This window comes from Cyanistes caeruleus, chromosome 24 (genome assembly GCF_971803275.1).
Source record: "Cyanistes caeruleus chromosome 24, bCyaCae1.hap1.1, whole genome shotgun sequence".
In the NCBI taxonomy this organism is placed as follows: domain Eukaryota; kingdom Metazoa; phylum Chordata; class Aves; order Passeriformes; family Paridae; genus Cyanistes; species Cyanistes caeruleus.
In genome coordinates, this window is record NC_141724.1 from 1447653 (window position 1) to 1472186 (window position 24534).

General features: G+C 48.5%; 3 protein-coding genes and 1 long non-coding RNA gene across 23 annotated transcripts in view; 3 read left to right on the forward strand and 1 right to left on the reverse strand.

Moving 5' to 3' along the window:
- Positions 1-1187: 1187 nt before the first annotated feature.
- Positions 1188-1759, reverse strand: LOC147649406 (uncharacterized). Its single transcript, XR_015279037.1, has 2 exons — positions 1676-1759; positions 1188-1225 (listed from the first exon to the last, which is right to left on the reverse strand). It is a non-coding gene; the product is annotated as an uncharacterized LOC147649406 (long non-coding RNA).
- Positions 1713-17755, forward strand: ZC3H11A (zinc finger CCCH-type containing 11A). Of its 19 annotated transcripts, none has more exons than XM_086862046.1 (20): positions 2151-2278; positions 2760-2809; positions 4649-4713; positions 6011-6063; positions 7616-7799; positions 8355-8474; positions 9108-9231; positions 9543-9740; positions 9959-10075; positions 10603-10683; positions 10918-11028; positions 11302-11364; positions 11558-11659; positions 11915-11980; positions 12526-13014; positions 13761-13834; positions 14499-14793; positions 15339-15484; positions 15775-15842; positions 16575-17755. In XM_086862046.1, the coding sequence occupies exons 5-20, from the start codon at positions 7746-7748 to the stop codon at positions 16852-16854; spliced, it is 2388 nt and encodes a 795-aa protein (XP_086718172.1). In that variant the 5' UTR covers positions 2151-2278; positions 2760-2809; positions 4649-4713; positions 6011-6063; positions 7616-7745; the 3' UTR covers positions 16855-17755. The 19 variants fall into 19 exon arrangements, with proteins under 19 accessions (XP_086718163.1, XP_086718174.1, XP_086718166.1 ...); XM_086862042.1 differs by having other exon boundaries at positions 2168-2278; positions 2675-2809; XM_086862055.1 differs by having other exon boundaries at positions 2192-2278; positions 10603-10680.
- A 903-nt stretch (positions 17756-18658) lies between these two features.
- SNRPE (small nuclear ribonucleoprotein polypeptide E) lies at positions 18659-20860 on the forward strand. Its single transcript, XM_086862057.1, has 5 exons — positions 18659-18968; positions 19199-19225; positions 19939-20001; positions 20168-20246; positions 20672-20860. The coding sequence occupies exons 1-5, from the start codon at positions 18915-18917 to the stop codon at positions 20725-20727; spliced, it is 279 nt and encodes a 92-aa protein (XP_086718183.1). The 5' UTR covers positions 18659-18914; the 3' UTR covers positions 20728-20860.
- Positions 20861-22207: 1347 nt separating this feature from the next.
- SOX13 (SRY-box transcription factor 13) overlaps positions 22208-24534 on the forward strand; it is a 32972-nt gene continuing 30645 nt past the window's right edge. Inside the window, exon 1 of one of the 2 annotated variants that reach the window (XM_086861836.1) lies at positions 22208-22486. In XM_086861836.1, the coding sequence (XP_086717962.1) occupies positions 22329-22486 (158 nt within the window). In that variant the 5' untranslated portion in view covers positions 22208-22328. The remainder of the gene's footprint in view (positions 22487-24534) is intronic. The other variant, XR_015279012.1, reaches the window with a different exon arrangement.

The window sequence follows — 24534 nt, forward strand, 5'->3', positions numbered from 1 at the left end:
TCTGGGGACACCTGGACCTGCATTGCTTCTGCTCCATCCCCAATCCCTCGTGGAGCCCTCAAAACGCTCCTCTGCACCCCCAGATTTCCCCTTGGGGCACAGGGATGTGGAGGGAGCTTTTTCCTGCTCCTTTTCCACCCAAACTGGGGGATTTTGGCACCTCTTCCTCTCCAGCATTCCCCCCTCACCCTGACTCTGCCCTGTCCCGCTCCCCAAATCCCTCAATTTTCATCCAGCAAAGCCCATGGCTAAAACTGCCTTTAGTTTCTTTCCTCCCCTTCAATAAATATATATATATACAGTCTGAACTCAACATTTATGTGTGTGTATATATATTTATCCAATGCTCTCACAAAACAAAAAAAAAACTTTCTTTTGAAGAGGGCACGTGGAGCTGAGTTTTTCTTTTTTTTTTTTTTTTTTCCAGTAACTCAGTATAATAAGCACTGGTATTTTTATATAAAAAACGGGAGGAAAAAGGAAAAAAAAAAACAAAATACAAAACAAAAGACTGAATATTATGTGGTATGCATGACATTAAAAAACAAAACAATGGTGGTTTCAAAGCAATATGTACCCTGGTGTGTTTGCCATATCCTAGAGTCCAGCTTAAAGTGCACCTGATCTGTATTGCATTTTGATATTAATCTCTATGTACAATGTTTTGCATGTAATTTATATGGATCTTGGGAGAAAAAAAAACAACTAAATAATCTGAATGAATTGTCTGTTGGCTTCTTCCGAGAAAACAGACTCCAAGTAGAGATAATATTCCAAAGTGGAAGCAGCAGAGTGGTTGAGGGGTGGGAAAAAGTGGTGCAGTTCAAAAAAAAAATATGGAGAAGGAGAAGGGGAACGGTTTGGAATCAATAAAGCTTTGGCTGTTGAGCAGAAACAATGCGAGTGCATCCAGAGAATAAAATGTGCCCACGTGTAACCGTGCCGTGCTCCGTGTGTCCGGCAGCTCGGGGAGTCTGTCCCAAACCCTCCCCGAGGATCAGGGTGGAAAGAGGGATGGGGATCCAACCCCAGCTCACCTCAGCGCGGGGTTTTTCTGTCATTTGGTCGCTTCTTCTTCCTCCACCTCCAAGTAAAATCCCCCAAATGCCACCAAAAAGGTGCTGCTGGGTCCTGAGGGGCTGCGCTGGATCAGGGATTCTCCTTTCCCCATTCCTGGCTGGCCTTGGTGGAGTTGGGATTTCCTTCCAAACCCAGAGTCCTTTCCCTACAAAAAGGAATTTTTTTTTTGTCCAGAAAAGAAGAGAAATGGGAAATAAAAGCAACCAGCCCCTTAAATCCTCTCATTTCCAAGCATTGATTGCACTGGAGCTGTTTTTTTTATGGAGAAGAAGCATCTTCTCCAGTCTTCTCCAAGTCTTCAATACCCCAGGGCCATGATGAGGAAATCCCAGTGGGCTGAAGGAAAATTTAAACCCAAATATCTCCAAGTTGAACCTTGGAGCTGATTCCGAGGGACAGGAACAGGGTGTAAAAGCTTTGTTGTGCAATGTCACCCTTCTCTTCCCTGCTTTCCCAAGGAAGCGTCCACGGCCACAGCTCTTAAATAAATACAACAGCCACAATGCCTTATTTTTTTTTTTTTTGGTAAACATAATCCGGGCTCCATACAAAGACAAAAAAAAAATCCTAATAAAGGCCTGGGAACTCAAAATACCTTCCAGTTTGGAATTCTCATCCCTGAGGCAGCGTGAGGGAGAGGACGGCACCACCGGGGCTGAGGGCAGGGGGGCTCTGGCAGGGACTGGGGACAATTCTCGGGACATCGGGAGGAATTTAATCATGGAAAGTGTGGCCAGGCTTTGGAAGAGGCTGCCCGGAGAGGTTTGGAGTCCTCCTCCATCCCTGGAGGTGACAAGGAAGGACTGCCCGAGACACTGAGGGCTTTGGAGGATCGAGAAACAACTTGATCCCGCAGGGATTTCCCAACTTCACTTCTGAGGGCGCAGAGTAGGGTGAAGAACCACGATCCTATTCGCTTCACGGAGAAAAGCTTTACCCCCATTTCTGAGGCTTTTGGAAGGATTTTTGAAGTGCGGAGAAGCAAAAGCACAGCAAACCCCGCCCCGCTCCGCCTCACAGCTCCGCCCGCCCTCTCCGTCGGGAGGATGAAGCCATTTCCGGCCGCCATCTTGGCAGAGGGCGCGTTGAGGCTGCGCGCGCGGCGGGCGCCATCTTTGAGCCGGGCACTGGGGACACGGCGGCGGCGGCGGCCCCGGCGGAGCGCGGAGACAGCGACACGGCGGCCCCCGGGGGCTCGGTAAAACTCCCCGATCGACCGTAAATAGAGCGCTTCGGAGCCCCGCGGCGGCTGTTGGGAGATGGGGGGACGCGGAGGGACAGAGGAGGCGGCGGCGGCGGTGGTGGTGATGGTGGTGGGGGGTGCTGGCCCAGCTCCGGCCCCGGCCCCTCCACAGGCCGCGCGTCCCCCGAGCTGTCCCCTCAGCGTCGGGGGTGAGGTGGGATGAGGTGGAATTAGTGGGATTAGGTGGGAATAAAGCCGGGATAAGGTGGGTTTCCTGCTGCCGGGGGCTTTGGGGAGATGGGGGGAGGGCTGCGTGCCCGGGGTAGGCCCGAGGCCTTTCCTTAGGGCTTGTCCCCCCCTCTTAAATTTGCGTTCCCAGCGCAGGTGCTTTATAAATCTCCTCAATTTCAGGTAAAACCTCGTTCCTTCCTGTTGTAGCAACGCGTCTAAAGGGCATTTCTGATGTAGTCACCTAATTACTCCTCATTCCCTAAAGGAACTTCAGGAGCTGAGTAACTCTGGATGCAGCCGGGCTGAATTCCTCCCGTAGGTTGTTAAAACAACGCAATTCGGTGAATTTTTAGGAGGTTTCTCTTGTTTAAAGGTTGGAGCTGAGAGGTTTCTGCTTTCTGACGTCGAATTTTGTTATGGAAACGCCAAAAGGAGTTGGTTTTTTTTGTTGTTGTTGTTGCAGGGATCAGAGCCTCCAGGTTATTCCCAGAATTGCACTCAGGGTCACACTTGCTATGGAAAACCCGGCTTTATTTGTAAAAAAGTAAAAAATAAGAGGAGATTTCTTGGGGAATAAAGGATTTTGGGGTTGAATATGGGCACACCTGAAGCAGAGCAGGTGAGCTGGAGGTGTTGCTGGATGTGTCCAGGAGTTTTCCAGGTAAAACTTCCTGGTGTTGTCACTTCCTGGCTCCTTTTCCAAGGTGAAATCCAGAGGAAATCGAGTCTTTTTTGGGATTTAATGATTTAATAAAATATTCCTGTGAGAGGGAGGAATTGTCATAGGAAATTGCTGCCAGGCTCTGGGGTTGAGCTCAGAAATACAGGGGAGGAAAATAAGTTTATTTTCTTTAATTATTCCTGTTTTATTCAAGAATGGATGGAGCAGCAGGTTTGGGATTGATTCCCAAGGAGGGAAAGCTGGAGGACAGTGGAAAAAATGGTTAAAAAGGGAATTAAAATATAGAATTCCTGGTGATTTTCCTTCTTTGTCACCTGATAAACAGGAGGTGAATCATCAAATGGCCTTGTCAGGAATTCAAGGCACAAATGAAGCAGCAGGAGAGACTTTTCCAGGGAAATTTGGGGGCTTTAAATCCAAGAATTCCTCGCAGGGAGGTGCAGAAAAGCTTCTGTTGGGTGTTTTTATTTATTTTCCCTTTAAAATTAAAAAGTTTGTGTTGTTTTAGCCCAGTTTTTGCTGACCCTCAGCCGCTGCATTTTTGATTTATTTGATTTTTTTACAAATAATTGGTTTAAAGATATTTTACTACAAAAATTTTACTGGAATTTTAGGCAAAAAAGAGTTTAAAATTCTCTTAAATTGATACAAGACCTGCTGAGTGCACCAGAGTTACTCATTTTTATTCAGATTTTTTTTTTAAATTTTTTTTTTTTTTTATTGCCACCTTGACACCAGTTTAAAATTAGAGGAAAAAAACATTTTTTAATGAACCTTTTAATAATTAAGTTACCTTAATGGAGTTTAGAACTTTGAGGGGTTTTGGAGGAGGGGGGGTTTGGTTGATTTTTTTCTGTTGTTGTTTATTTTCAAGGTTTTATTCCCACTCTTTAAACAAGATTCACTCTCTGAACTGGAATATGGAAAAATATGGAAGGCCAACTGCTGATTTAGTTTAAAAAGGAATTAAATCTGAAGGGATTTTCTTTCCCCCCAGGGTGGTGGATGTAGGAATGTTGCGTTTTTAGGTGTGCCTGACTGCCTGAGGAAAGGAAATTTCACCTTCCATCCTGGGGATTCCTCCTGATTTGGGTTGGAATTCCTGCTCTCAGCCAGGAGTGACCCCTAATTCCCAAGGATTTCAGTGTTGGCTTGAGCAAACCGAAGAATTTGGGCTTGAAATTGAATTTTATCTCCCAAGAGCGTTGGGGAAAACACCTGGAAAAATGTTGAACTTCCACAAGAACGAGCTCCAGGAGTTTTTAGGATTAGATCCCCGGGAATCTCCATGACCCAAAATCTGATTTTGAAGGTCCAAAAGTGAATTTAACCCCGTGGAAATGGAAGAAGGGGAGGGAACCCTGCACTTAATTCCTGTTTTATTCCCTTTGTCAAGCAGTCAAAAAAAAAGAAAACAAACAGCAAACCCAATCACTAACATGAGAATCCAACTTTTCCGCTCTTTATTTTAGATTTGGGAAAATTTCCTGGCCAAAAAAAAAAACCAAATCCTGGGAAAATTCACTATAGTGTTTGTGTGAGTAAAAGGTTCCAACCATTTCTTCTTAAGCTGTAAAGAACAATCTCATTCGGTTTTGTCCTCCCCAAAGAGTCAGAAACCCTTTGCACAGGAATGTCAGAGGGGTAAAATTGACTTTTAATTGGATTTTAGCTGGTTTGGTTGCAGGTTGTACGGAAAAAGAACCCTAAAAATCTGATTTTTATGAGAATATCCAAAAGAAAAGTGGGATTCCCATGAAAAATAATATTGAATTAAATCAATTTTTGGTGGCACCAAAAACCCCAGTCAGCTGCTGAATTGGATCCGAGGCAAGATAATGATGGATAAATGGATTAGGGACCAGCACAAACGGCAAAATTGTAATATTTGATGAAAAAACCGAGGAATTCCTGACCCAAATTCCCAATCCGTGCAGCCACGCCGCTCCCAAAGCCACCCCTGCTTCCCAAAGCTCGCTGCTCCTGCTTTTCCTTGGACCAGGGATCGAGGCATTCCCGAGGGATGGATGGATGGATGGGGATGGATGTGTTTGTCCCCTGGGCTGTCACCGTGTCCCCAAATCCCCTCTCACCGCCTTCACCTCATCCAAAATTCCAGCAATAATCTCATTTTCCCCCAGTGAGAGACTGACCTTGCACTTCCATGTGGGAAATGGGCCAAAATTCCTGATTTTTATTTTTTTTTTGCCGGTTTTCTCCTTGTTTTGCTGTCCCTCCCTCTTTTGGGGTGTGTATAAACACAAAACTGGGTTTATACACACAAATTTGGGGTGGGGGAGGTTTTGCTGTGCAGGTCATAAAGACGGGGGAAGGTTTTTGTGTTTTCTTAATAGGTGAAGAAATCTCAGAAGACCTGAAATTGCAACTTACTGAATTAAAATAATTAAAAAAAAAAATAATTAAAAAAAAAAAATTAGAAATTTCCCCAGCTGTGGAAGATGGAGCCTCATTTTTGCAGCCACTTTGAATCCCGAGTTCATCTTTAAAACAAAAAAAAGGCGCTGGGGCATTTTTTTAAAAAATTTTTTGTTGTTTTTTTTTATGGTTCTTTTTGGTTTTGTTTTTTTAATTTTTATTTTTTTTGGAAGAGCTAAAATATCCCTGGCTGTCTCCAGCGTGCCACTTTTGCCATGGACTCAATTCCTCCATTAGTTGTCAGATTGTTCTGAGAGCGCCTCAGAGTTTGGAATTGTTGGCTGAGAGGTTCCCTTGGAATTGTCAGGAGGAAAAACAAAAAACACAAAAAAAAAAAAAAAGGAAAAAAATTCTTTCTGCCCCTTTGTTATTCATTGACGGATCCCTTCGGCCTACAGGAGAGGGGAACCGCATGGCTGGGAAGATCAAAGCCTGTGCTCAGCCTGGCCAGGTGGGTGAGCTCCAAAATCCACTGGGATTGGGGGAAAAAAATCCGGGAATGTGGAGCTGGGATAGCGCCGGAACGCTCGGTGTGATGAATCCAAATATTCCCCATTAACAGTGGAAATACTTTGGAAATGTTCCAATGTATTGGAAATGTTTTGGTAATATTAAAATATATTGGAAATATTCTGATCTATTGGAAGTATTCTGATGTATTGGAAATATTTTGGTCATATTCAAATATATTGGAAATATTTTGGAAATATTCTGATGTATTGGAAGTATTCTGATATATTGGAAGTATTTTGGGAATATTCTGATATATTGGAAATACTTTGGAAATATTTTGATATATTGGAAGTATTCTGATATATTGGAAATATTCTGATATATTGGAAGTATTCTGATATATTGGAAATATTCTGATATATTGGAAGTATTCTGATATATTGGAAGTATTCTGATATATTGGAAATATTCTGATATATTGGAAGTATTCTGATATATTGGAAATATTTTGGGAATATTCTGATATATTGGAAGTATTCTGATATATTGGAAATATTTTGGTAATATTCTGATGTATTTGAAATATTTTGGTAATATTCAAATATATTGGAAATATTTTGGAAATATTCTGGTATATTGGAAGTATTCTGATATATTGGAAGTATTCTGATATATTGCAAATATTTTGGAAATATTCTGATGTATTGGAAATATTTTGGAAATATTCTGGTATATTGGAAATATTTTGGTAATATTCAAATATATTGGAAATATATTGGAAATATTCTGATATATTGGATATATTTTGGAGATATTCTGATATATTGCAAATATTCTGATATATTGGAAATATTTAAATAAAATCTTTCAGCATCCAGTGTTCAGGTTTGATGCTAAGATATTGTAGAGGTGTGGTGTCATTGTGTGATGATATAATTGTTAGTAATATCTAATTATTGAAGTTGAATTCATCTTCAATAAGAAATAACATATATTAATAATATGGAATAATATATGTTCCATATATATATATTACATATGTGCTATTATAATAATATATATTATTGCATTATATTCCATTACATTTATTATAATAGACTTACTGTTTTTATTATGTTTATTACATTACACTGCATTGCATTATATATAATAATGCATATAATTATATAGTATTTGTAATATATATTCTATTTATAATATATATAATTCCATAATAATATGGAATAAGATATGATGGTAATGTGATTTTTAAAGAGATTGGGTCACACCCTCGAATTAAAGTTTCGTTTCAATTGTTTAAGAACAGATGGTATTAATAATACAGTGTGAAATAATATAATAATAAAATATTCTTGTATCATTAATAACTCAAAATTACACATAATTTTTGAAGAAGTGCCTCTCTTTTGGGTCCCCCCTTAATTTTTCTCTGCTCAAGACCCAGAACTGTTATTAAGGTCACAAATAAGAATTTATGCTGACAAAATTCCTGCAGTTTTGGACAAATCTGCCTAAAAATGACCATTTTTGTTGGGGATCCCTTCCTCTAGGGTTACTTTTAAAAAGAAGCTGTCACTGCTAAGCCAGGAGAAGCCTTTGGAGCGAAGCCAATTCTTGCCCAGGCTGGAGGAGAGCCCTGGCAGGGAGCAAACCCGGAGCTTTCCCAAGGATTCGTGCAGCATGTCCAACCAGGGAGACGACTGCTACTTCTACTTCTACTCCACCTGCAACAAGGTGAGCTCTGCCATTCCTTCATTCCCTTCGGAATTCCCAATAAAAGAGCAGGAAGAGTGAGGAAACAAATTCCTCTTCACTCATTAATTGTGCAGCTCCCTGTTCTGAAAACTGGACTTTTTTTAAGCTGGGTGATTTCCCTTTCCAACACCATTTTTTAAACCTGAGTGCTTTTCCCATCCCATTTTTTTGTTGTTTTCCCATCCCATTTTTAACCTCTGTGCTTTTCCCATTCCAATTTTTAACCTGTGTGTTTTTCCCATTCCAATTTTTAATGTGTGTGCTTTTCCCATCCCATTTTTTTGTTATTTTCCCATTCCAATTTTTAACCTCTCTTCTTTCCCATCCCATTTTTTTTGTTATTTTCCCATTCCATTTTTAACCTCTGCTTTTCCCATCCCATTTTTTTGTTATTTTCCCATCCCATTTTTAACCTCTCTGCTTTTCCCATCCCATTTTTTTTTAACCTCTTTATTCTCCTTTCCAAACCTGTTTATATTTTGAAGCTGAATGGTTTTTTTTTCCCATTTTTTGCTGATTTCCTGTGAATTTCAGGGAGATTCCTGTGCCTTCCGCCACTGCGAGGCCGCCCTGGGCAGCGAGACCGTGTGCACCCTGTGGCAGGAGGGCCGGTGCTTCAGGAATGTCTGCAGGTTCAGGCACATGGAAATCGATGTGAGTGCTCCCTAAAAACCCTCCCAAATCCCAAAAAATCCCTGGCAGAGCTTCCCAGGGATGTAGGGGGGGATAAATGGCCTTTTCCAGCAGGGATTTTGGGAGTTGGACAGGGAAAAAAATGAATTTTTAAAGTTGTTTCACAGCAGGAAATGTTTGTATTAAATGCTGTTATTCCCGACGTTTCTGCCAGAGCACCCACATGGATCCCACTCCTGAAAAGTGGTGGGAAACAGATTCCTGAGAGCTGGAATTTCTCTGCCCCAAACTTTAAACCTGAGCTCTTGGAATTGTACAGGGTGAGGAGGAAAAAAAAAAAGATGGGAAAGAGCTAAAACTCTGAAAGATGAAGTCAGGTGAATTTCACCAGCAATTGAAATCTAAAAATTGAAATTTTTCCCTGTGAATAATCCCATTGTTTTGGATTCTTTATTCATTTAACTCAGTGCCCTGTCTTTTCCAGCTGAATGATAGGAAATAAATCCAGATAAATTCCATTTCCCAAACTTTGTCTCTAAACCCTGAAATATTTTTTACTGCCCTTCGCCATGAACTTCACCCTGTTGACAAACTGAGTCAGTTTGCAGATCCAGGGGGGAATTCTGAGCTTGGATTTGTGTTTTTTTCCATCAGAAAAAGCGGAGTGAGATCGCCTGTTACTGGGAGAACCAACCTGGAGGCTGCCAGAAGCACAACTGCGCTTTCCACCACACCAAAGGGCGCTACGTGGACGGGCTCTTCCTTCCCCCCAGCAAAAGTGAGTTTTCCACCTCCTTTTTCCTCAAAATAGCCAAGAATTCATGGTGAATATTCCATAAAATTGAATGTGAAGGCTCAAGGATTTATTTTATGGCTGAAGGGCAGTTTGTAGTCAGGGGAATGGAGTGTAATTCTGATTTTTGGAATTTTTTTCTTGCTCTCTCTTGGGTGATTTTTGTTCTCAAGGTTCCTTTTCCCTTCTCCTTTAATCCCTTTATGGGTGGGGAATAAAGAACTGAACGCAGATGTGTTCTTTTATCAGATTTTTCAACTTTAGGGTCAAAGTTTGGAATATTTTTCCTTTTCCAGCCACTCTTCCGAGCCCCCCTGAGGCTGCAGAGGACGAGGTGAAAATGGTGCAGCTGCAGCAGAACAAACTCTCCGTCCAGTCCAACCCCTCCCCACAGCTCAGGGGGGTGATGAAGGTGGAAAACTCGGAGAATGTCCCCAGTCCCACCCATCCCCCAGTGGTCATCAACGCTGCAGATGATGATGAAGATGATGATGGTGAGAAATCTTGAATTTATTTCAGTTATTTCCGCTTTAAATCGAGATCCAAATCACAAAATTGGTGAATTCAGCAGTGGTTTTCAGCCTCAGAAAAGAGGCATAAATGTTTTGATGGGTTGAGATATTAAACCATCTAAAAATGAAATAAATTTGGTCTAAATCCCTACTCCATAAATTCAATAAAATTTAATTTTGGGTTTGATTTTCCTTTCCAGACCAGCTTTCTGAAGAAGGAGAAGAAACCAAAACCCCAGTCCAGGCACCACCCACAGAAAGCCACAACGGGCTGAGGGTGATTTCCACCAGGAAACCCAACCCCAGTTCAAAGCAAGGTATTCCAGGAGCTGTGGGAGGAGAAATTGGCAATGAAAACCAAAATATTTCTAAAATAAAATGGAACCCAGGGGTGCTGAGTGGAATCCAGGAGCTCATTCCCACCTAATCACGTTCCCAAAACAGGGAAAATCGTTCTGGTTTGGGTTTGTGGGACAAAATAGGGTTTAAATGGGTTTAAAAAGAGTTTAGGTGGAGTTTAAAAGAGTTTAGGTGGAGTTTAAAAGAGTTTAGGTGGAGTTTAAAGAGTTTAGATAGAGTTTAAAGAGTTTAAATACCTGAAAACGTCCCTTCAGGCATCGTGGAAATCCAGATCCAAGGAATACAGCAATCTTTAATCCCTCTCGGTGAATTTGTGCTCCAAAAAGTGTGTGGATTTTCCCCTGGAGGGTGAAAAAAAGCTGCCACTTTTCCAAAATCCCTCCTGTTCTGGGGCTGGTTAATTCCTGGCAAGTGTTGACAGGTTTTATTCCCAATATTTTGGGAAGGATTTACCTCAATATCCTGAACTGTTTTGTGCTTCCAGATGACAACTTAAATTTCGGGATAAAAACCTTGGAAGAGATCAAACTGAAGAAACTCAAGGAAAAAGCCAAAAAACAAGGTGGTGAGTTAATATCCCTCAAATCCCTCCTTCCTTATCCTTCACTGTTCATCCTTGGGTTTAATCCTGATTTTCCTTGGATAATTCACAAGGGAAGGAATTTTTTTTTACAACGTGAGAGATCCCGCAGGGACACTTTGATGTTTTTGGAGGGGCTGCTCTGGCATTGAGAGCTGTTTGGAATTCCAAGGGGAAATCCAAGGAGAATTTGCTGAATATCCTGATTTTTCCATGCAGAAGGTCCTTCAGGAGTGGCTGTGGATCCCCTCCAAGCCCGGAGCATTCCCGTGCCAGAGAAGGAAAACGTCCGGACCGTGCTGAGAACTGTGACCCTCTCCTCCAAGGAAGGTAACCCCAAAATTCCCATCCCACAGCCCCTGAATCAAATCCTTTCTAATTAGGATAATTGAGATGTGCTGCTGCCTTTCCCGATTTGAATTTGTGTTGGAAAAGTTGGGAATTTGTGTGGAATTAAAGCTCAGGAAGTTTTATCATCAAAATCATTTCTCCTCCCAGTCCTCCTTCAGTTCCTGCGTTTTGGCAGCCAGAAAATGTCATTTTTCTGGGATGAGGGGATTGGGAACGCTTTTGGTGCACTGCAAAGATTATTCCTTGTTTTAGGGGAGGACCCTGTGATCCAGCTGAACATTCCTGACAGACTGGGAAAAAGGAAAACCCTCACAGGTGAGAGCTTTTTGGGGAGTATTTACATCAAAACCAGCAAATTCTGATAGCAAATAAAAAGTAAAAAATTTAATTTAATTGAAAAATTAAATTAAAAATTCATCTGGAAGGATTCAGGTTCCTGGGGGATTGTTCTAAACCCTCCTGCAGGGGAATTTTCTGAAAGAATTCCTCATTTTGTGTCTTTTTGAAGCTGGGAAAACTTTCCTTCCCCTGAGGAGGAACGTTGCTGACAGGCTGGGGAGGAAGGCAGAGCTGCAGGGCAACGCTGACAAGGCCCCAAAGAGAGGCACAGGTACCAAAAACATGGAATTTCTGTTGGGAATTTGTGTTTGGGATTTTCTGTCCAGGTTTTTTTTTCTGTTGGGATTTTTGTCTGGGTTTCCTGTCCCTTTGGATTTTCTGTTCCTCCTTTCTTCTCTTGCTGATTTTGCCCATTGATTGAGGGTTTGGGGTCGCTCTGAATCCCACTGAAGTTCTCTCCTGTCTCATTTCCCACCCAAAACTGGGATTTTTTTGCCACTTGTTAACTTTTCCTCTTGTTTTTCAGTTCAAGTCCTGAAGTCTCTGAAGGAGAGGCTGGGGCTGCCCTCTGAGCAGAGCAGCACCGAGACAGGTAAAGATGAGATTTGAAATACCCCTCCTTTTTTGTTTTCTTACTAAGAACTCCCACACAGCCTTAAATTGGGAATTTCAAAGGATGACTGGCTCTGATGTTCTAAATCCAAGTGGTTTAAAGGAGGGAGGGAAGTTGATTGTTCAGGGAATTGGGATTGCTCAGCCTGAAGAGGAGGAATTTTGGGATGATCTCACTGTGTCCTGAGGAGAACCTGCAGGAGAGGTGGACAGGGAATATCCCCAGGGAATGGAGGGGCAGACTGATGGGGAGTGGGTTTAGATGGGATTTTGGGAAGGAATCCTTCCCTGGGAGGGGCTGGGATGGAATTCCCAGAGGAGCTGTGGCTGCTCCATCTCTGGGAATGTCCCAGGCCAGGCTGGAGCACTCTGGGATAGGGAAAGATATCCCTGGATCATCCTTAAAGTCCAAGGAGCACTGAGAGCCCTCAATCCCAAACTCCCTCATTGCTGGGAGGAATTCTGGGAACGTTTCCCGCTCCTGGAGCTCTCTCTCATTTCCTGCCTGGATGTCTCTGCCCGCAGACAAAGCTGCCAAGCCCATCGAGGAGATCCGGGTGAAAACCCTGGAGGAAATCCGGCTGGAAAAAGCCAACCAGAGGCGAGGGGAGCCCCCAGCCAAAATCCCGGGAGAAAGCAGGAAAACGGAAGATTCGGGAGCGAGACCCTCCCCGGCCGCCCGCGCCAAATCCCTGGCGGGAGCCCTGGCGGAAAAAAACCACAAAAGGTTGGGAGAGGAGAAGGAAAAACCCGAGGAATTCCCCGGCAGGGCCAAAGCTGAGGCCGGTCCCAGGAAACAGAGCATTCCTGCCCCAGCTGTGCCGGGCAGGGCGCAGCCAGCGGAGCCGGGAAGAGCCAAAGGAACGGGAGAGGTTCGGATCAAAACCTTGGAGGAGATCAAGAGGGAGAAGGCGCTGAGGATGCAGCAGGGTGGGGAGAACGGCCCGGCCCCTCCCGGCCAGCCCCAGGCAGCCCTGAGGGGCAGGAAGCTGCTCCGGGTCACCAAGCTCGTAGGTGAGCAGGAATTCTGCTGCTTCCTTGGAATTCTGCTTCCCCCTGGGAATTCTGCTCCCCTCACCCTGGGAATTCTGCTTCCCACTGGAAATTCTGCTTCTCTCTGGGAATTCTGCTTTTCCTTCCCCCTGGGAATTCTGCTTATCCCTGGGAATTCTGCTTCTCTCTAGGAATTCTGCTTCCCCCTGGGAATTCTGCTTCCCCCACCCTGGGAATTCTGCTTCCCCTCCATGGGAATTCTGCTTCCCCCTAGGAATTCTGCTTTTTCCCCCCCCTGGGAATTCTGCTTCCCCCCCGGGAATTCTGCTTCCCCCCGGGAATGAATCCTGTCAGCTCAGGAACTGTTTGGATTTGTCCTTCTGGGTGCGTTTGAAAAGGTTTCAGAGTTTTAAAAGGATCACGGGATTCTCCATGAATTCCATGATAGTTTCCTGTGTTTTCCACTGGAAAATTCATTCTTCTAAGAGCTTTCTGGTGTAAATTCCATCTTTTTTCTGCCCTTGGATTTGTGAGGTGGGGTCTTCCCTGTGCTGGAATCCATTCCATTCCCCTTTGGAATATTATTTGGGAAGGATTTATCAGCACAAGGGCATTAAAAATTTTCATCCTTCGTTATTTAATCCACATTGGGACTGAAGAAGAGAGAAAATCCTGCAGGAATTGATTCATGTTCATAAAAATAGGGAAATAACACCCCCAAGAAACCAAAAAACCAATTTTTGGATTTTTTTTTTCCTGGATTAAAGCACCTGGAAGAGAAGAAAAAATGATTGTGGAGCTGAACAAACCTTCTCCCAAAGGGGTCTCTGCGCCTGCTGAGGTGAGTGAACAAATTCCTCATCAAAACTTGAATTTCAGAGCATTTTGGGCATAAAATAAGAAATTTTCCCAACAATTTTGGCATTTTTTGCTTCCTGCTCCCTGTTTTTTCCTCACTGGGGGGTTGTGGTGAAACCCTAAATGCTGTCGGGAAAATTCCAAGTAAACAAATCCTCCCTTTGAATTAATTCATTACTAATTAATGAATTATTTAGATTATACCTGACAATAAAAAACCAGAGGTGGGCAAAAGATTTTTCTTTTCGGTGATTTTTCCCTGAAAAATTTTTTAATTTTCTTTTTTCCCCCATTTTTAAAATCCTGGATAATTCAACCCAAAAAGTTGGAATTTTAGAGGAAATCAGGCTCCGTGGAGGAGCTTGGATTGTTTTATATTCCCTAAAAAGATTGGATAGGCTACAGGCAGAGCCTTCTGCTCCATGAAAACTTGGGGTTTTTTTGGGAATTGCAGTTTTAAAAGTGCATTTCCACAGGGGGGATCCTGGGGGGGAAAAAAAAAAAAAAAAAAGTGGATTTTAATGTTGTCACATGGAGCCATTTTGAAGGGATTGCTGCCCAAAATTCCTTAGTGAATCCATGGAATTTTATCCATGGATTTTTACCCTAATAACCCTCTTGGGGGTGTTTATTTTTTTCCTTCTCAGAATTCAGGGAATTCCGGAATTCAGGTGAAGAGCCTGGAGGAAATCATGTGGGAGAAACGTCAGCTGAAACAACGCCAGGAGGAGAAACTCCAGAAAGGAGCTGGGGCAATTCCAGCTGAAAAACAGGAGAAAAACAAGGAGAAAACCCCGGGATCTGGGAGCCCCGAGCCTGCTGTGGGATCAGCTCATCAGCTGGGCAGGAGGAAAGTGGGGAAATCCCAGGAGGACGCAGCGGGAAGCCCGGAGAAAGATCCAGGGAAAAAGGGAGCTCAGCTGCCCGAGAGGAAAACCAGAAGTAGGTGTTGGGTGTTCCCTTTGGGAATGTTCTGGGAGCAGGGATTGATGGAAGAATTCCAGTGGGTTGTGTCCAGGGAATGGGGGAATTCCTGGTGGGAATGGTGCCTGCAGGATGAAGAGGGTTGGGAATGTTTGCAGGGATTGGAATTGTGGAGGTGGGAATGTCAGGAATTTTCACCTGGAGAAGGATCCAGGGAGAGCTGAGAGCTCCTTCCAGGAGAAAAAGGAGCTCCAGGAGAGTTTTGGGATAAAGAGCAGGGGAACAGGACATAGGGAATGGGAAAAGGGAGGGATTTGGGGCAGGAATTCCTCCCTGTGAAGGTGCTGAGGGAATGGGATGGAATTCCCAGAGAATCCCTGGTTTCCCCATCCCTGGCAGTGCCCAAGGCCAGGCTGGATCACCCTGGGAGCATCCCTGGAGCACGGAGGGTGCCCCTGCCTGATCCTACCCCAACCCAGCCTGCAATTTGGGGCTTAACAACAAAACCTGGGGCTTCCTTTTTCCCTCAAGCTGCATCATTCCACCTTTTCCCTGCATTCCAGCCAAATCCAAGGTGTGCCTGAAGCCTCTGGATGGCCCAGCCTCGGCCAGGCAGCCCCTGAAGAGGAAGAGCCCCGAGGGCCCGGCCGTGGTGGCCGTGAGGCCACTCGGTGCCACCAGCGCGGCCACCCCGGAGCCCTCAGCCCAGGTGAGCCCCAAAACCCCTCCTGCTTCCCAAAAAAACCTGGAAAACTTCAGCCTCCTCCAGCTGTCCCATCCCTTTTCACCTCGGGAGCAGCACATTCCTGCTTTGGAAGCAGCTCAAGGATTCCCCGCTGGGATTTTAGGGGTTTTTTTAGGTTTTTGTCCATTCCGAGGTAAAAATTCCTTCAAGAAAAAGAAAATTCTTTACTTTGGGAATTCTCTGCTTCAGGTGGAGAAGAATCCTAAAATTTGGGGTTTTGATATCATAAAAATTGTCGTGCTCCTCATTCCCAGGTTGTTGTTCCCGCTTCTCCAGAGGACAGCCCGGGCTCCAAACCTCGGAGTGAGAATTCCCAGAAGAGGTAACCCCAAATCCCAGCTTTTCCTTCTTCTTCCCCATCCCAGGAATGGGATGGGGGGGTGACCACGAGTGGGAAATTCCAGGTTTGAGGGAATCAAAATCCAGCAGAGAAAGCTGGAATGGAATTTTTGGAATTCCCGTTTGTGCAGCAGAGCTGGTTTGGGTTTCCTTCAAACGCTGCACTTGGACAAAGCTTCCCAGGGGCTTTTTGGGATTTCTTTCCAGTGACTTTTGGGGTTTTTTTCCCTGTGACTTTTTGGGGGTTTTGTCAGTGATACTTTTGGGGTTTTGGTGAGTTGGTGGGATTTCTTCCCTGTGACTTTTTGGGGGGTTTTTTTCAGTGCCTTTGAGGTTTATTTTCAGTGTTTTTTTTGGGCTTTCTTTCCAGTGACCTTTGGGGTTTCTTTTCAGTGATTTTTTTTGGGATTTCTTCCCAGTAGTTTATTAGCTTTTATTGACTTTTTGCGTTTTTTTCCAGTGACTTTGGGGTTCCTTCTTTCCTCTTTCCCCCCACATTCCAGCTGTGTTTCCTCCTGGCTAAATCCCCAAACCCTGAATCGATCCCGCTCATCCTGGACTCCCAAAACCAATCCAGGACTCCCCCAAAACCAATCCCAGCCTCTCAATTATCCCCAAAACCCCCAGAATCCCCACCCTTGTGTAAAACTCCAGCATCCATCTCCACCTCAGTGACCTCCCACGCTGATTTCTCCCTTTTCCCTGTTTTCCCCAGCCCCGAGCTGCAGGCTGGAAACCAGGGGGAATCTCAGGCACAGTCGGAGGTGTCCGGATCTTCCTCCTCCTCCTTCTCCTCTTCCTCGCTGGAGGTGCCGGTGAAGCTGCGGCGCCTGAGCTCCGCCGGCGCCGCCAAACCCGCCCTGTCCATGGAGGACGACTTCGAGAAGCTCATCTGGGAGATCTCCGGGGGAAAACTGGAAGCAGAAATCGACCTGGATCCAGGGAAGGATGAGGATGATCTCCTGCTGGAACTCTCGGAGATGATTGACAGCTGAGAGGGGGAGTTTGGGTTTTTTTTGTTTTTTTTTTTTTTTTAAAAAAAAAAAAGCGGAAAAAAAACCGCGACACCAAAAAAAAAAATTCCTGAAAAAAAAAAAAAGGCAAAATTCCGCCCCCACCCTCGTGCCCCCATATCCTGTAAATATTGTTGGATCTGTGATGGGGATCCTTTTTCCCAGCTGGAAGTACAGTTGGATTGTTAGGAATAGGCAGAGTCTGCACTCAGTTATCCCGAAATTCCGGGGAGTTTGTCCCGCACGGGACAGGACAAAGCACTTGGAATTCCCTCGGAGTCGGGGGGGAACACGGATCCCATCTCCAGAGCCATCCCAGCTCCCTCCTGGACACTGAATCCCAAAAATGCTGGAGTTACTATGTCAACTCTGGAACTGCCGGATGGACGCTGCCTCTGGACTCAGAATTGGGGGAAATTCAGGAAAAACCACGAGAGGGATCAGCCGGGTCAGGATTTTGGACCAAACTCTGCCAGGATGAGAGCCTGACTCGGAATGAGCCAGGGGGATTCTTTCCTGATGGCACCGGGATCCTGGGCTAGGCAGCCAAAATTCCTCCTGGCTGCCTGCAGGAATTTGGGAAAAGGAGGATTGCTTCAAGTGCCTCTCGCTTCTGAGGATCCCTCCCTGCCGAAGGACTGGAGTGAGCCTCCCACACACGGCCGGGATCATTTTGGGAGGAAGGAAAAGCACCTGGAATGTTCCTCCTTTGGCTGCTTCCCTCTTTTCCAGCCTCTTGGAGATGGGATTGGGTGGAATCCCCGTGGTTTTTGGGGTTTTTGTTTTTTTTTTTCTCCCTGTAAATATTTTATTCTTCCATTTTATATTTGTATGATTCTATTTAAGGGATTAAAGGTAGGCTGCTCACTCTGGTGTCCCTGCAGAGCTCTGTGCCTTCCATGGTTTATTTAAAGAATGGGATCAAACAGGTTGGGATTTATGTTAATTAGAAATTAATTTCTAATTAAATGAGGCGCAGGAGCAGTGGGTGGGGTTGTGGGATCATCCAGAGGAAGGGAAAGGGTTTGGAGAATCCTGAGGGAGCTGGGGAAGGCTCAGCCTGAAGAAAAGGAGGCTCAGGGGGAATTTGGGATCTTATCCCAGGGAACAGGGACAGGAGGGATGGGGGAGATATTTCAGTGATTTTGGCTTCTCACATTTTTTGTGACCTTCTGGGACAAATAAACAGCAAAACTGTTGGCCTGTAAGAGCACAAAAAGCCGCTTGATTTTAAAGCTGGGCACCTGAAGGTTCTGTAGCTCAGAGACAGAGGAACATTTTATTTGATTTTTTTTCCTATGAATTGTTATTAAAAACAAAGAAAATAATACTTTAAATAATAGCGGGAAAAAAGCAAACCTCTACTAACAGCATAAAAGAACAAACTAAATATGATTAAAAAAAAAAAATTGGAAAAGTGCCGCTATCCCACAGTGCACCGCGAGTTGTTCCCCTCACAGCGCCGCCATCCCACAGTGCACCGCGCGCTTCTTTCCCCTCACAGCGCCGCCATTCCACCGTGCACTGCTCCCCTCACAGCGCCGCCATTCCACCGTGCGCTGCGCTCCGTCCCCTCACAGTGCCGCCATTCCACCGTGCCCTGCTCCCCTCACAGCGCCGCCATTCCACCGTGCGCTGCGCTCCGTCCCCTCACAGCGCCGCCATTCCACCGTGCGCTGCGCTCCGTCCCCTCACAGCGCCGCCATTCCACCGTGCCCTGCTCCCCTCACAGCGCCTCTATCCCACCGTGCCCCGCGCGCTTCTCTCCCCTCACACCGCCTCCATCCGGCCGTTCCCCGCGCTCCGTCCCCTCACGGGACGCTTCCCGTCCCCTCACACCGCCTCCATCCTGCCGTGTACCGCGCACTTCCTTCCCTCACACCGCCTCCATCCCACAGTGCCCCGCTCCCCTCACAGCGTCGCCATCCCACAGTGCACCGCGCTCCGTCCCCTCACGGCGTCGCCATCCCGCCGTTCCCCGCGCTCCGTCCCCTTCCCTCACACCGCCGCCATCCCGCCGCGCGCCGCGGCCCCGCGCAGCCATGGCGTACCGCGGGCAGGGCCAGAAGGTGCAGAAGGTGATGGTGCAGCCCATCGTATCCTGCCGCCAGCCCCTCAGGGCGCCGGGGGAGCGCGGGGCGGGCGGGGAGGGTGCGGGACTCCCCGGAGGAGCGGCTCCGTGCAGGGGAATCGCGGCTTTCACCGCCGCGGGTTCCCCCTCAGCGGGGTCGGGTGCAGCTCTCGGGGGGTGCGGGTGATGCCGGGGGTGGCGGGTGCCGTGCCCGGGAGCTCCTGCCTGTGTTGTGCCCTTAACCCTCGGCTCCAGAACCTGATCTTCCGATACCTGCAGAATGTGAGTAGCGGCAGCGCGGCCCGGCTGCAGCGCGGGGTTCGGGAGCCCAAATCCCATCCAGTGCCACCATCCCACGGCCTTCAGGGACACCTTCCCCATCCCAGCCTGGCCTGGGACGCTCCCAGGGATGGAGCAGCCACGGATTCTCTGGGAATTCCATCCCAGCCCCTTCCCCACCCTCCCAGGGAAGGAATTATTCCCAGTATCCCACCCAAAGCAACACAGGGAATCCTGGAATGGTTTGGGTTGGAAGTGATCATCCAATCCCATGGGCAGGGACACCTCCCACTATCCCAGGCTGTCATTTTCTCCTTTTTATCAATTTTTTATCCCTGTTACCTATTTTATCCCTTTTATCCCGTGTCTAACCTGGCCTTGGACACTTCCAGGGCTGGAGCAGCCACGGATCCTCTGGGAATTCCATCCCAGCCCCTCTCCACCCACCCAGAGAAGGGAATTCCTTCCCAATATCCAATTTCCATCCTATTCCTTTCCATTTAAAATCATTGAAACAGGAGAGGAATGTGGGTTGCCCCTCCATGCTGCAATCCCATGGGATATTCCCATGAAACCCCACACTGGCTTGGGGTGTGGAGGGACCTTAAAACACCCAAGGACAGAGCAGAGACCCCTCCGAGCTGGGGGCAGCAAGGGAGCCAAACTCCTTCAGCTGTTCCCATCCCTGTTTTTCTCTCCCTCTCCACGATTTCCAGAGATCCAGGATCCAGGTGTGGCTCTATGAGCAGGTGAACATGAGGATAGAAGGCTGCATCATCGTGAGTGCCGCTGTCCCTTTGTCACCCCTCTGCTTTTTACCCCGTTTCATCCTCGTTTTCCATGAAAAAAAAGCGGTGTAGGGGTGGGGATGTTCCTGTTTCTCCCGGGAATCGCGGGTTTTGGGGGGTTTGAGGTGCCTGGCTGAGGTTGGTGCTGCTCTTGCAGGGCTTTGACGAGTACATGAACCTGGTGCTGGACGATGCCGAGGAAATTCACTCCAAAACCAAGTCCAGGAAGCAGCTGGGTAAGTCAGGGGGTGTTGGGAGCCTAGAATCTGGGTGTGGGATGGGAAATTTGGGTGTGGGATCCTGGGATCCAGGTGTGGGATCCTGAAATCCAGCTGTGGGATCCTGGAACCTAGATGTGGGACCTTAAATCCAGATGTGAGCCTAAAACCCAGGTGTTGGAACATGGGATCCAGCTGTGGGATCCCAGAACTGGGGTGTGGGACATGAAATCCAGGTGTTGGAACCTAAAAATCCTGGTCTAACACCTGCATTCCGGGTGTGGGACATGAAAACGCATGTGGGGAGCCCCAAAATCCAGATGTGGGACCTCAAATCCAGGTGTTGGAGCTGAAAATGGGGGGTTGGGAGTGGAATCCAGCTGTGGGGAGGGCGGGATCTGTCCCAAAACATTCCCACATTCCCTGATCCTGTTGGATTCCAGGTCGGATCATGCTGAAGGGGGACAACATCACCCTCCTGCAGAGCGTCTCCAGTTAGGATCGGGCTGGAAAATCGGGATTGGGAGCTCTGGAAAACCGGGATGAGCCGGAGCTGGAACTCCCCGCGCTTTCTTTGGGAATTCTGTTTTGTAGTTCGGGGCTTTGGGAAATAAAAATGTTTTTTGACAAAATCTGGGGATGAGATTTCTGTCTCAAGACTGGGGGGAAGTATTTTTCCAAGGGTTTTTCCTTGTGGGATTGGATCCTGGAGCTTCCAGGATTTCCCAAACCAAGCCCTTTATCCCAAAAGCAATCCCATGTTCACCAAATCCATCCCTTCTTTCTAAAACCCATCCCTTCTTCCCAAAAATAATCCTTTATTTCCCAAAACAAATCCCTTTCTCCCAAAAAATCCCTTTTCCCAAAACCAGTCCCATCTTCCCCAAAATATTTTTTCCCCCAAAAGCAATCTCTATCCCAAAATCAAATCCATTTTTCCCAAGAAATCCCTTCCCAGTCCTGCCCTGCTCTGCCTCACCCGGGGGCAGATCCCGGGATTTTTACCCCCTCCAGCATTCCCAGCTGGGATTCCTTTCCCGAGCCGCGGGAATTCTGCGGGAATTCTGCCTGGAGCATCCCAAACTCCTGCCAGAACGGGGAAAAAACTTCCAGAGGGCTCCGGACAGAAGGGGGAGCTGCGGGCTCGGCTCTCCGCGATCCCAATCCCGGCAGGAATTCCCGGGATGAGGAGGAGGAGGAGCAGGGCAGAGATTCCAAGGGGGCACCGCTTTTCCCAAACCCTTTTCCTTGGATTTTTCTGCTGCCTTTGCTTCTGAGCTGAGCTCGGTCTGGGCCTCCCCAGGCTGGGTTTATCCCCCAGGCTGGGTTTGTCCCCCAGGACTCATCCCGGTTGGAATTCCTGCCTTTCCCGGCTGCTGGGAGCAGCAGGGGCGTTCCTGGGCACAGCGGATCCTGGTCCTGCTCCATCCAGGAGCTGCGGAGGGGCTGGAATTCCACTCCTCTGCTCCTGGAATTCTGCTCCTTCCCCGCTCCTGGAATTCCGCTCCTTCCCCGCTCCTGGAATTCCGCTCCTTCCCCCTCCCGCAGCCTTTGCCCGGCGCCTCGGTTGAATTTTCCCGAGGGAATCAGCCCCGGGATGCACCGGGAGCGCTCCGGCCCGGGCTGGCCCTTCCCGAGCGCTTCTGGTGGTGCCCGGGAGCTTTTCCTGGGCTCTGCAGGGGTCAAACCCCTGATTTGGGGCTGGGGGATCCGAGCGATGGAAAATCGGGATATTGCCAGCTGGATGCTCCTGCAGGCGGGTTTCGTCTCCCACCAAAATCCCGGCTGGGTTTTGCGCCCTCACCCTGGAATCTGCAGGGATGGAGGGATGGAGGATGGATCCCCCCCGCTCTCAGCCCATCCCTGCGGGCTCTGGGGGTCTCTGGGTGCTCCCAGCCCCTCTGCCCGGGCCGGGCTGAGCCTTTCCAGGCAAAAAAAAAAGGGGGTGGGGAAGGAAAAACATTCCTGCCTCGCGTCCCACACACGGAGCCGGCCCTCGGGAAAGCTCCGTGCGCGGCCGGGATCTGCAGGGAGAGCAAACAATGGGATCCCCAGGGACAACAATGCCCCATTGTCCTTTGAAGCCCGAACAATGAGACAATGGCCCTCAGTCTGCTCCCTCCATTCCCAGGGAATTCATTCCACGCCCCCCCCGCGGCCCCGGGACCGGCTGGGGCCGGGGGCTCCCGCTGGCCCCGAGCAGCCACCGCGGTCGCCGCTCGCTGTCCCCTCGTCCCGCTCGGTCCCTCGCAGCCGGGGTGAGTCTCGGGGGTCTGTCCCGCTCGGGTGGGGTGTGCCCGGCACAGCAGCAGCAGAAGGAGGAGGTTTCTCTCCCATCCTCGGGGTTTCGGCGGCGGGGAGGGGATGGAAAAGTCCCGTCGGGTCACGCGGGCCGTGCCCGGAGAACAGCGGGGCTTTGTTGTCTCCGGGGGTGGCCGCTTGTCAGCTCGCCCTGAAGGATTCCCGGGGAATCCGAATCCAAATCCTCCTCCTCCTCCTCCTCGGGGCGCTGGGAGCGAGCCCGCCCTGCAGCGCCGCGGAGGAGGCAGCACGGGGCGGGGGACAGGGGGTGCCCCCCATCCTGCGGGGCCTGGGGCACCCCGGCGGCCTCTGAGCCGCTCCCCAGATGTCCCCAGGCCACCTCCGGCCACCCCCGAGGATCCAGCCGCTCTCCCTGTGGTCCCCCGGAGGAGCCGGGGGGTGAATCCCACCCCGCTGTCCCGGCTGGGGGGCACCGGGACAGCGGCTGGTGCCCACCCTGCCACCCCCAGGCTCCCTCTGGGAGGGCACAGCCGCGGAGCGGGAGCGGGAGAGGCCCTGGAATGCTCTCCCTGTGCCTCCACAGGCTCCCAAAACGCAGGGCTGGTGGAGATCCAGGGCTGTGGGGACTCGGGAACGCCAATTCCAGGGTCGGGGTTGCTCGGCTGGGCTCGGATCCGCTCTGGGGTCCCGGTGCCGCCCTGGTGGCACCGGGCACCTCTCTGGTGCCACCCCCGTGTCCCTGCAGCACACTCGGCCGCTCCTCTGGGGCCACCTGCGGTCTCATTTGTCCTTTTCCCGGTGTTTTCTTGTCGCTGGGATGGGGGCCGCGGGGAGCTGGCTGTCCCCAAAGGCCACCAGCAGCCTCCAGCGCCCCTTGCGGGCTCCCAGGACCCCCCAAAATCCCGCATCCCCCCCAAATCCAGCTCCTGCCGGTACCTATGGGCAAACAGACGCACCTGAATAGGGAATGAATGGAGTGAGAAAAGAGCCGGGAGCACTTTGTGCTCGCTGCGAGCCGGGAACAATCGCTAAATACAAATCAGCGAGAGAAAAGGCAGAGAGAGAGAGAGAGAAAGAGACAAAAGCAAGAACGGCGCCACAAAGGAGAGGAATGAAATGGTAAAGTAAAGTCAAACAAAAAGGAGCCGGGCTGAGACAAAAGGAGGGAACAATATCCCCGAGGCAATAGGCTCCTGAACAATGGGGACAGTGACAGCGGCACAAAGACACACTGTTTGCAAGTAGACGTTATCTCACACAGCCACTGGCAGGCCTGGCCCTGGCGCTTCTATTTTCAGGGATGCTTTTGTGCTGCGCTGAACAATATTCCTTGCATGGCTGCAGATACAGAGATCAGGGGTTGTTTTTTTTTTTTACTTTGGTTGGTTTTATTTTTTTTTTTTTTTTTTTTTTTTTTTTTTGTTAAGCTTTCCCTGTGCCAGCTCTGCCATAAAAACAGGTTCAGCCTTTGGAGGACGGGGCAGAGCTGAGGGTGATTTGGTGACAATGCCAGGGGAGCTGGTGGCATCAGCCGGGATTTTAGGATGGACAATCCAGGCTTTATCGGGCCCGAGTTTGCATTTGAACAGCCTCGCTCGCAGCCCGACCGCGGGACCGGCCAGACCTGCACGATGGGTTTTGCCGGCTCCTTTTGTCGGGAGCGCTTTGGTTTTTAACCTCTGGAGGTGCTGGCTGGGCTGGGAGCCCTCGGCCACAGAAAAGTCACCTGGGCCCGGTGACACGAGGCGGTGGCACAGTTTGGGGGGCACAATGCGCAGCTCAGGGCTCTGAGGAGGGGTGAGGATGTCCCTGGAAGGTCCCTGGGATGTCCCTGGGATGTCCCTGGGATGTCCCTGGGATGTCCCTGGGGATGTCCCGGCAGTACCGAGCTCAGTTTTGGCGCTCCTGAGGCCATGGGAAGGATGGGAGGGCAGCTCCCGTTTTTCCTTGTGGGATTTGGGCCGGCAGGAACTGTTTTGGGGCTGCTCTGTGCCCTCCTGCGTGTGCCCATTCCCTGGAATTCCTCATCCTCGGGATGAGCCAT